This window comes from Carex rostrata, chromosome 8 (assembly GCF_964058835.1).
Source record: "Carex rostrata chromosome 8, lpCarRost1.2, whole genome shotgun sequence".
Classification (NCBI taxonomy): domain Eukaryota; kingdom Viridiplantae; phylum Streptophyta; class Magnoliopsida; order Poales; family Cyperaceae; genus Carex; species Carex rostrata.
The window spans coordinates 9,514,067-9,526,702 of record NC_135925.1 but is presented as its reverse complement, the minus strand read 5'-3'; the positions used below and the strand labels follow the sequence as shown (position 1 = coordinate 9,526,702).

The 12,636-nt window shown below is 35.2% G+C and overlaps 1 protein-coding gene across 1 annotated transcript; it reads left to right on the top strand.

Annotated features, from left to right (window-relative positions):
• Positions 1-2,984: 2,984 nt before the first annotated feature.
• HMG1 (hydroxy methylglutaryl CoA reductase 1) lies at positions 2,985-6,743 on the top strand. The gene is made up of 4 exons (XM_078307438.1): positions 2,985-4,088; positions 4,472-4,653; positions 5,442-5,788; positions 6,270-6,743. The coding sequence occupies exons 1-4, from the start codon at positions 3,187-3,189 to the stop codon at positions 6,510-6,512; spliced, it is 1,674 nt and encodes a 557-aa protein (XP_078163564.1). The 5' UTR covers positions 2,985-3,186; the 3' UTR covers positions 6,513-6,743.
• The last annotated feature ends 5,893 nt before the right edge of the window (positions 6,744-12,636 follow it).

The following is a 12,636-nucleotide window of genomic DNA, read 5'->3' as shown; positions in this document are numbered from 1 at the left end:
GACGGGAGCAAAGTTGCTCGTGTCCCTTGCCTCCGAGGACTTGTGGACCATTCATGACGCAGCATCGTGACTCTTCTTATTGAATCATAGAGAATACGGCTGAGAGAGAATTTGTGACCTCACCGCATCAAGGTTCGAGTTGAGGCCAACTAGAACTTTCGGCTCTTCTCAAGACTTCGACACTATCGGTTGTGTGAGGTTGGTGTGGTATTTTTGTGGCTTTGGCTTTTATTGGTGCTGTCTTTTCTCATTTTTGCTGATATGGCTGTTTTTTCGGTATTTGATATGAAAGGAGGGATTCTGATAAATTTTTGGTCACTGGTTTTTTATGGATTTCTTTTCTGGTTTTTTGTACCAGGTTTTGCTGGTATTGGCTGAAACAACACTGTTCTTTTTCTGAAATTTCTGGTATAAATCAGATAAAATCAGATCTTGGAATTTTGTTGGGTTTTCCTCTTGGACCTGATAAGAACAGGTACCAGTATGGGTATCGGTTATTGATATCTTATAGGAACAGATGCGATTTGGTGCTATTTTCGGTTTGTTTTCTGGTATTAATCTGATCAAAACAGATCTTTGAGGGGGTTTTTCATTTTTTTTTCTGGTATTTGCTCGTTGGTTTTTGCTGGGATGAACAGCCTTTTCTGGCATTTTTGTTGGTATGAATCTGATATTGGCTCTGCGGTATTGATTATTTCGTGAATACCAGTTCTTACTGGTACTATGGTGGTTTATTGGGTTATTGAGTTATTGGGTTATCGGGTCTCGGTGCTGCAGCCATCTCTCCTTTTTTTTCTTTTTCTGATATGGGTATTTCTGCTTCGCCCATGACATTCTCATATAGATCTCAGCTCTGGCCCATGATTGAAAGTTACGATTGTTGAGCAGCGTGACGGTTAAGCGTGACGATCGTACCTTGATGGTGCTGTTCATCGCCTCTGCCATGTTGGTGTCACGATCTCAATCGCAACAATTTGTTGATTGAACTATTCTGAGGCCTTAAAGCAAGGCTCTGATACCATGTTGATTTTAGCGGAAGTATGAGACAGAGAGAGTTATGAATATTTTGTATTAATATTGATCTGTTTTTTTGTTATTGAAAAACTTTTTTTTTACACAAGTCCTATTCTATATTTATACTACAACTTCTAACGGCTATATTATGTACCTGTTACTGTACCAACGTTACTATTCCTATTTATGGTATATACTATTCATACTTTATACATATTTCTAAAAATAACAACAGAACATATATTTTATTCTTGATTGATTCTAGGCTGCTTGATCGATGATGAATGACTAAGATCAGCCTTCAACTTTTTTATTATTTTTAACAGCTACTTATCATTGTTAAGTGATAAAATTAAGTTGATCATTCAATCAGACCATGCACGCGATAAGTTTTAAGAAAATCCCACCTGAGACAAGCAGGTGCACCAAATTTGTAACAAGTTTATTCGTATACACTCGACTAAAAGGTGACAAGGTGATAATTTACTATTTCAAGTGGATATTCAAAAAATATTTATAATTACCCAACCCTCCTCCTTCCAAACTTAATTTAATCATTTCTACAAGAACAATGTCTGTCACATCCATCGTTAGGAAATAATGAACTTAAGTTGATCCAGAGAGTTCACGATCGAGCTTGGTTACAAAATTTGTTGAGAATTCGAACTATTTATTTTGATACAGATTCTGAGCTACATATCTCGATTTTGAAATACAAACAGTTGTATAATTTTAAATTGGGAAAATTCTCCTTATTTTAATTTTTTTGAAACGTATAATACCTTTGATTTTTCTTATCCAAAAATTTTAATAAAAGAATTTTAAAATGTATAAAATTTTATTTTTACAAAATTTGATAAATACATAACCTTAAATAACTCAAATAATCGATAGGTTAAATTTAGAAATTATTATTTAAATGCAAAGCATCCATGCATGAAATGGTATTTTCCAAAGTGACATGGTACAATTTGAAAAAAGAATTATTTTTCCTCTCGTTCTATTTTAAATAAGATTTGTTCTTTAATGTTGTACAAAACAAACTCCAAAAAAAACATCGTACATGAACTATTGCTTCGTCACGAAAACTAATCCAATTGATATGAATTCATCTTTCAAAATACGACCGGATGATTTTCTAAGTAAATTTCACTACCAAATATAGAGAAGTGTCGGTACCACATACACAAAAGAAATCAACTAACAAACATTTTTCTCTTAACTCGGTTATTGGAATATTTGTTAGTTCTTTTTCTTTTCTTTTTTGGATGACAAAATTTCAAGATAATTAGCTCACATATTATTTCCTATGTTAGACAATTCATTTGATAGGCGTACTTATCCAATAATACAATTAATTAGTAAATTCATGACATTCCTATTTTTTTTTTTTTTTTAGATTTTGATACGTTGCATCTTGTATGCAAGCTTTAAGATCGAACTGATTCTTTCCTGAACGATGGAATATTTGTTAGTTCTTTTTCTTTTTTTTTTGGATGACAAAATTTCAAGATAATTAGCTCACATATTATTTCCTATGTTAGACAATTCATTTGATAGGCGTACTTATCCAATAATACAATTAATTAGTAAATTCATGACATTCCTATTTTTTTTTTTTTTTTTAGATTTTGATACGTTGCATCTTGTATGCAATATCGAACTGATTCTTTCCTGAACGAACATAGCAAACCGCATCAACCTCGATCAGGTTTTTGGGCCGACCCAAATCAAAGCGGCTCATGTAGACCGTGCCTAGGCAACAAATCTCTTCCTCTATACACGGAAAGCTCCAGAGTACAGACAGGATCCGCTCAGCAGCCAACAAATCCTGTCCAGTCATGCGCAGCGCGTACACTAACGCCGACCCCGCGCCCTCGGATCGGAATCACAGATCTTGACCGTCCATCCCATCAGAGAAATATAGAGAAGACGGAACTTTAAGTCAAAAATCATTCTGAGTTCTGACAGAGTGTGCTGACCCACCAAGACGGTAACCTTACCCGGTTTCTCCTTTCAAAGAGAAGCGGGTTATAAAAGCCCTCCAATGCCTCTCCACCATTGCCAACGCGCTTCGGAGAGCAGCGAGTGTTTGCCATTGTCAGATTACTTCCCTGCTTATACTCTATTACTTCTCTATCTTTCCGCTCTCTTGCTCTAAACCCAAGCCCCATGGAGGTTCGCCGGAGACACGCTCAAACTCCGGTGAACACGGCCGGTAAGGGTAATGGAGGTGGTCTTTCCAAGGTGCAGGCATCTGATGCGCTCCCATTGCCTATTCGCCACACCAACCTCCTCTTCTCAGCTATTTTTATGGCTTCACTCGTTTATTTAATGAGACGGTGGCGAGAGAAGATCCGCTCTTCTACTCCACTCCACGTGGTAGGTCTCGCGGAGATATTCGCCATCTTCGGTCTGATCGCGTCGCTTATTTATCTCCTCAGTTTCTTTGGCATCGCGTTTGTTCAATCTGTGGTATCATCCAGCGACGAGGAAGAAGATTTCCTCTCTCATGCCAAAACCTCTGCTTGCTCTGCTCCTTCTCCCTGCACCCTTCTAGGCCCCAGTGAAGTGTCATCGGAGAAATTGCCGGAGGAGGATGAGAAGATTGTGTCCATGGTGGTGGACGGTAAAATGCCGTCTTATCTTCTTGAATCTAAATTGGGAGATTGTAGGAGAGCAGCTGGAATTAGACGGGAGGTATTGAGACAAATCACCGGTAAAAATCTGGATGGGCTGCCGCTTGATGGGTTCAACTATGATTCAATCCTAGGGCAGTGTTGCGAATTGCCAGTTGGATACGTGCAACTACCCGTTGGGATTGCCGGCCCGCTGGTGCTTGATGGGAGGCTGTATTATGTGCCAATGGCTACCACAGAAGGGTGTTTGGTTGCTAGTACCAATAGGGGTTGCAAGGCCATTGCTGAGTCTGGAGGGGCTACTAGTGTGGTTCTGAAAGATGGAATGACACGGTCACCGGCTGTCAGGTTTCCGTCTGCCAGACAGGCTGCCGAGCTCAAGGCTTTTGTGGAGGCACCTGAGAACTTTGAGACCCTGTCCATGGTTTTCAACAGGTTTGTGTTAGTCCCCTTTTTTTGTTTCAATAATTTATTCAATTTAATTTATTTACAGGTGGATTGTTTAAATAAAGATCTTGGGTTGCATGTTTTGTGTTTAATAGTTGGCATCTAGCTTTACGAATGGAATTGGTCGAGTCATTTATGGTCATGCGTTTTGTGCTGTCCACCTTTTTGTCAGCTTGAATAAGTAATTAAACAAAACAATTCACTACTTTTTTTATACCACTGGTAGTATAATACTAATGACTGAATATGCTCAAGATTTACAGTAGCTATTTTTTTTTTTTTTTTTGGAAAAAGGGCTGTGAAGTCCGTTTCATTTTACTGAAACAAAAGTCAAGATATTTACCGTAGCTATTTGAATATTTATTTTGTAGGTCAAGTCGATTTGCAAGGTTGCAACGGGTGCATTGTGCCATGGCTGGAAGGAACTTGTACATGAGATTCAGCTGCAGTACAGGGGATGCAATGGGGATGAATATGGTTTCCAAGGGAGTGCAGAATGTGCTTGATTTCCTGCAAGATGATTTCCCTGACATGGATGTCATCACCATCTCTGGTTAGTATATTAGTTTGTTGAATTTGCTTCTCTCAGTTAGTTTTCTATTATATTCCTTATAGAATCTATCTGGCTTCTATTGTGAACTGCTGAAGTAGTAAAATAAATTGTACCTATTTTTGGCTTCAGATGCATAACTCTTGGGATTGTGATATTGTATTGATTAGAATTAGACAAACTACCAACTGAATATAGAAAAATTACAAAAGAGTGCAAACTTGCTTTGGAGTGTCACCTTTTGTTTTGAATTAGCCAGCCAATAAAAATGGTGCCCAAGGGCAGCCTTTCTCTATGTGCCGTACAAGTAATACAAAAGGATATAGCAGAACATGTAATTATGGTGTACATATTTCGCATCTTTACCTGATAACCCACCCTCATGTACAGATAAATACTAAGGACTGCAATGAAATTGTTGATGTAATGGTCCAATCCAAGTCGTATGAACATAATTATTAGTTTCATGATGACATACTAATGGACTACAATGAAATTGTTGAGGTAATGGTCCAATCCAAGTTAGGTGTTATGATTCAGGGCCGTCTATTTTGCATACACATCCACAATAACCAAAAGTATTCACAACAAATTTCTTACAGAGAGCACATGTCAAATCAAATTCTACATCCATTTTGGGAAAAAAAACATTTAAATAATAAATTTGCCAAAAATGATAGAAGTAGAGATAAAATTTAACTTGGTGATGTTTCCATTAGTTGTGGACATTCTAGGACATAAAAAGAAATTCAACAATAACGAATCTAATTATTTTTTGTTCATTTAACCAGGTAATTTCTGTTCTGATAAGAAACCTGCAGCGGTGAACTGGATAGAAGGGAGAGGAAAATCAGTGGTTTGTGAGGCAGTGATTAAAGAGGAAGTGGTAAAAAGGGTACTGAAAACAAATGTACAATCACTAGTTGAGCTTAACGTAATCAAGAATCTGGCGGGATCTGCTGTGGCTGGCTCTCTTGGTGGCTTTAATGCTCATGCCAGCAATATTGTGTCTGCCATATTCATTGCCACAGGTCAGGACCCTGCTCAGAATGTGGAGAGCTCTCACTGTATAACTATGTTGGAAGCTATCAATGATGGCAGGGACCTTCATGTTTCTGTTACCATGCCTTCCATTGAGGTAAATATTCTTTAATCTTTTCATTTTTTACTGCTTGATGCTTCTCAACATTGCTATAAAGTTATTTATTTGGTTGAATCCCATGGTTCCTACAAATCTCAACTCTGTTTCTAGTTCAAAATTACTTAGAGCCTCTTAATATTTTGGTTTAGAAATTCATTAAAATTATACCTTATTTAATTACAAATGGTGCTTTGGGTATGTGACTTCAAATGCATTGTTGCCAACTCAAGGTTTGTTTTATCCCTTAGTCCAGCTGACCTACCCTCTAATTAATTCCGAGATTCTCTTTTTAATCTCCACAAATCTCCCTCCTAAACAGCTTATTCAGCAATAAAATAATTCCTCCACCTGTCACCACTCACCACCACTAACATTCCACCTTGTTCCACCATGTATTAGAATAATTTATTTGGACATATCCAGAAAATGTCATCATGCAAACATGTCCTTGATAATTCATCCCTGTATAATATTACAGGTGGGAACAGTTGGAGGTGGGACCCAGCTGGCCTCACAAGCAGCCTGCCTGAACCTACTAGGCATCAAGGGCTCCAATGTTGACACCCCTGGTGCCAATGCACGTCTCCTCGCCACTGTAGTGGCTGGTGGTGTACTTGCCGGAGAATTGTCTCTACTGTCAGCGCAGGCCGCAGGCCATCTAGTGAGGAGCCATATGAAATATAACCGCTCCTCCAAAGACATCACCAAGTCGGTAGCTTGATCAACCAAAGTTTGTCATATAAATATGTATTGGTCAATAAAGCTAGGGGTTTTTTTTTCTTTTTATTGGGGGGTAGTAACGTAATATTTGTACGTTCCTTTCTAGCCGACACTTGGCCATTCCTGTCACTTTCTTCATCCGTGCTTGCCGTGCTGACCTCCTTTGTTTTCTTCTATAATCTCTGAAATCTTGTGAAATATCCTTGACCTCGGAACTGTATTAACTAAGGGAGCTCTGTTTGTGTATTTTTGTTTTACTTCTCTTTGGTTCTATCGTTGTGTAGTGAATTAATTATTATGGAGACATTGGGATCAGGGCAAAATAGGGCCTATGTGCAATGGGAAGCGTATTCTTCAGGCTTTGGAGTTTGAAGTTTGGATTACTACCGTTTAAATTGTTTAAGAGGAAACAAAAAATGGGGCAACTCCGTGGCTAGCAGGTGATGTGATACCTCTCCATTAAAATAAAAAATTTATGCTGGCGTGTCGTCTGCACTAAGTACAATTAATTTTTACTTCAAAAATTATGTTTACCTGCTTGCTGATGTGGCATTGCTTGTGAACTGACTGAAGTCACTAAACCGTAAACGGGTTATGAAATACTCTCTTCTTCTTCTTCTTCATTTTACTTCTTGACAACCCAACCTTCTATTTTGCAAGTGTGCATTAATATATGCACGCTAAATCGACCAGATTCTGTATCTCCTCGACGCATTTGAAAGCATCTCAAATTTCGCTGTCCATTGATCTGTCGTAGTAATTAAGTGAACATATTTTTTAGCAGCAGTAGGCCGATAGGAATTAATGTTAATTTAAAGAACATGTCCCCTTCAATTATACTAAAATTTTCTAAATATGAAAACTTTCCGTGTCAAAAATTGTATCATAATCTTAATTAAAACTTCCCCGCCATCTTTGCTCTCCTATTTTATCTTGTATTTTGTAATAACTATTATATTTAAGAATAATTATTTCTGTACTCGCGCTACAGTAACTCTATTTAGAGAAATAATGTATTATGGTCCCCACTAATTATATTGTGTCCACTAATTATTATTATAAAAAGATATTATATAGTCTCAACTAATTATTATTCTAAAATCCCAGCAGCACCCTTTCAAAGCCTCGGCACTAATTTCGCGTCAACATTTCTCTAACAAAAATAGTTGACCTCGTAAAAATAAATACTTGAGTGCATAGATATAAATACTTTCAATATTTAGATATTAATATTTTCAGTGTCATATGTAAAAAGAGGAGGGATTCAATTACAACATTATGGCAGTTTAGGTCCCCACAAGCAGTTATATAAAAATTACAACACTATTTACTATATAGATATAAATACTTGTGTTCTTTGAACTATATACTTCAAGATTTGACTATTAATATTAAAAAAAAAGTTATAGATATGGAACGGTTGCGATCCCCACAAACAATTACGGCAGTTTAGGTGCGGGTACCATGCCTAAGGGCAGTTTAGTACCTGTCATACCCGTACCCGTACCCGCCCGACCATTAATACACTAGGTCCACACAACGAGGTTATGACAGTTTAGATGCGAGTACTGTAGCGCGGGTACTCATATCAGCTTCCTATATTTAATTGACAAAAAGAGGAGTAATAAATGAACGTCTCATCCGCATCCCTTGCCCCCACCTGCACTCAAAATATTTATATATTTTTCCCAAAAATATTTATACTTGACAATAAAGTGCTTATATCTGACGTTACTATAATTAAAAATTTATGATCATTCCCAAAAGAAAACTTAAGAAATATTTTATATATTCTAGTATTTTTTTTTGAAGAAAAGCCCTTAGGCATTCTATATATTCTAGTAGAACATGAGGTGCAAGGATAGTTCTTCTAACACAATGTTTGGTTGGAGAGCAGAGAAAGGAAGGGGAGGTGAATAATAGAAGGGAATAGAATGGAATAGAACGAAGATTAATGTATTTAATCTTTTCGTGTTTGGATGATTAATGAGGAAAAATAAATTAATATTTTATTTCCATCTTATTTCTTGTTTAGTTGATTAAAATTTAGAAGGTTATGAGAAATTCGGTGACTATTGTAAGATTGTGACCAAAAACTTGTATGAAAATTACATAGGTAAGATATATAATTGGACATTTGTGCTATTTTTTCTAAAAATATTTGCAACAAAATTTCTTTTCATCCGTTACACTTCAATTTGAAAGAAAAACCGATTCTATTGATTACAATTATACAAGATTAAACTTTTCACCTCTTGTACCCTTCACCTCCAACATAATTTTGTCAACAAAACATGATTCAATGAAAAATTATATTTTCTTTCCATTCCCTCCCTTCCTCTACTCTCCATCCAAACAAGGTGTAAGGAAACTTAATAACTGACGGAATAGCCACTCGAAAAAGATGAGGGATCCAATTACACCATTTTATGGTGACACATCTTAACACCATATTTTTATAAATCATTTTTGTGATTTTAAAATCCAAACAGATGATTTGAACCGTTCAACATGATCTCCATATTAAAATGTGCTTGGAGACCAAATTTTACATTTTTTTTAAATTTTTTTAGTATTTACTAAGATGTGTACTAAATTGTTATTTTTAGGCAATTTTGGACCATTGAAAAGCATAAATTTAAAAAAATTATAAATAAATAGTAATAAATTTCCAAAAAAATGTAAAATTTGGTCTCCAAGCACATTTTAATATGAACATCACATTGAACGGTTCGGATCGACTATTTGAATTTTAAAATCGCAAAAATGACTTATAAAATTATGATGTCAAGATGTGTCATTTTATAATTGAATCCTTCCTCCTCAAAAAATTAGTTATACAGAAACGCAACACCAAAGCATAACAATGATAACTATATCCATTCCATCAAAATTTTATGGTCTAGATCTTATTCGGATCGAAAATGATCACTTAAAAAAGTTAAAAAGGTCAATATTCCAACAATCTTAGTTAGCCAGTTGTCTTATTCGGATCGAAAATGATCACTTAAAAAAGTTAAAAGGTCAATATTCCAACAATCTTAGGAGCTGTTGGAATTGCAATCCTGTCAAGGGATATATAGCCGTAGCAGACGTTATGGACTCTTCCCTAGAGATTTTCAGTACAGACCTGATCCATTAATATGGATTAAAATTCGTACTGGCACGTATCTCAGAAACTACCTTCAAATCTACGACCTGAAAAATTCTCCGGACCCATATAGAAAGAGTCAGAGAGAGGAGGACATAGAAGTGGGTCAGGAGGAAGTGTGCCACCCATGACCATGTGATTAAAGCATAAAACAACCACCTACTCTGCTACTCTGCTGGTTGATTCACTCACATGGCTGGATCCAATCTGATGGACCACAACCCACAAGTTACCTACACTGGTTTGGTGCTTGCTCTCCAATTTCATTTACCATTTTACCTTTTTTTTTTTTTGTAATGTACTTCCAATTTAATTCTCTCTGTTTCTTCCCCCAACAGGACATGTGATGTGAACTCGTGTCTTTGTGTGTGTGCGCGCGCGCGCGCGTGTATATCCAGAGCTGCTGAAAGAATTAACATCCCAAAACAAAACCATCTCATAATTCCTTTAATACAACATATAACATGGACCATGGGTAGTGTTAGCTTAACAATGACCCAGTTCGACAACACACAAATCCATTTTTATATCCCTTCATCATGGCAAACCCCTCAATTACTGTAGATTTCAGATTTTAGAAGACATAATTATTAATTTGTGGATGAGGTAAATCTCTACAGTCCCCACCATCCATCTGCGGAGTAGACTTTTTATAATGTCTTAGTCACTTGGCCCAAATAAAGCGATGCTTTTGTTAGACAAACAAAGGATTTCGAAAACTCTTGGTCGTTTCAACGCCACGGTACGAGTATTAAGTGCCCCCTCACTGACCATGCAAAAATTGCCAAGTGTAACGTTGTTGGAGCATAATGTATTACCTGTAATATATAAGTAACATGCTATTTACTAGCAATCCAGTTGGCTTGCTTGGTTTATTAAATTTTTAATTGTCAAAAGCAACACATAAATAGAAAACCCAACTGCCACAATTATTTAACTATATTAAATTTATTCGGACGGAACTACATTCACCGAATGGATCAATTAACCTCATTTATTTTCAAAATCTATAAACTTAAACACAAAAGTTTGCTATATATTTTTAAATAAAATATTATTAATACTGTAAAATTGATTCTCATAATTTTTTTTAAAAATTTTATACGATTGATTATATTCAAAGAAAAAATTGACTATTGTACAGTACATATAACTTGAGAAACTTGTAGTGTTTTATATATTCTTTTTAGGGTAAGGCTGCGGTGCTATGGGTTGCATAGAGGGCTACGGTGCTACGACTCAATATTCAAGTTTTTAAAATCCTAACGGTCGATCCGAACCGTTTATCTTGTTCTCCATATTAATATGTGTTTGGAGACCAAATTTTACATTTTTTGAAAAAATTTTACTATTTTTTTTAGATAGGTAGAAAATCAAATATCTGAATGGTGCACAATTTTATAGATCAGCTGATTTTCTACCTATCTAAAAAAATAGTAAAAAATTTCCAAAAAATGTAAAATTTGGTCTCCAAACACATATTAATATGGAGAACAAGATGAATGGTTCGGATCGACCGTTAGGATTTAAAAAACTCGAATATTGAGCCGTAGCACCGTAGCCCTCTATGCAACCCATAGCACCGCAGCCTTACCCAAAAGAAGGGTAAGACTGCAGTGCTATGAGTTGCATAGAGGGCTACGGTGCTACGGCTCAATATTTGAGTTTTTAAAATTCTAATGGTCGATCCGAACCGTTCATCTTGTTCTCCATATTAATATGTGTTTGGAGACCAAATTTTACTATTTTTTTAGATATGTAGAAAATTAAATATCTGAATGGTGCAGAATTTTATAGATCAACTGACCTCTCTTCAACTTCTTAAGTTGTGACTAGTGAGTGTGACTCTGCCTCTCTCCCATCGAGAATTGTCTCAAATATCGCAACTTTTAATTTCAATTTCTAAATGTCACAACTTCTAATTTGGTTTGTTTGTGGCGGAAATCAATTTCAAAACCGCTATTGCTCTCTTCATTTCATTAAAAGAAGCCAATCCATTATCCATGAACCCTTCCTGTCGGGTGAGTTGATCTCTCTGTTAGAAAAAAAGTCTCTTTTCCAAGTCGTTTCTAGGATTTTCTCTTTTGTTACAATTCACTCAAATACATTTGATAATCTAATAGATTAGTGTCTGAAATTGTAAGAGAGTGTAAGAGTGATTGTTATTAATTTAACTATCATTTTGTATTGTAAGACTCCTTGAGATAGTGTTTTGTATCGTGCTCCCATAGTTTCCTTCTAAATGAGTTTTTACGTAAAATTTTGTTTCTTTTTTAATTATGTGTGTTTGATTGCTTGTTGTTATGGTTTTTTATTTTCTTTCAAAAAAATTCACTTAAAATCTTGTTGCTCTTGTGGTTTTTTATTTTCCCTCAAATAGAGAAATACTATTGAAACTTTTCTACTTCAAATATATAAATGTTAAAATTATTAATATTACTTTATTTTAAAATTTATGTTATTGAATTTTTTTTCTTTGTATGTGTTTGAATTTTTATAACTTGAAAGTAAGTATCACCTCTGACTTATTTGTGTTTCTCTCTTGAGTTGTAGGATATTAACTTTTATCTTTTTCATCTACATAGGTATAGTTAAGAAGAAATTAAAAATAGTTATTAAATACTAAATAAAAATTAAGTTAATTTTTTCTTTTAAATCTATACATTCGTGTAATTAATCTTTAATTATTTTTAATGGTCACATTAGCAATTATTATTAGATTAAAAATTACAAAAGGCGCCAATAGGAACAGTTAAAAATTGATTTCATTAGAATAATTTTTTCTAAATTTAAAATTATGCTACGTTTCAAGAAAGTAAAATAGAAAATACCATTTTTTTAAGAAATAAAAAAATCTATTACACATGCTCTTAATTCTTTTCTTTTTCTTTCTTCCGTTTTTCCTAACTTCCTAGCTTCACAGTTGGAGTAGAGAAATTCTTCCAATGAATATCATTTTCACCTCTTATAATCT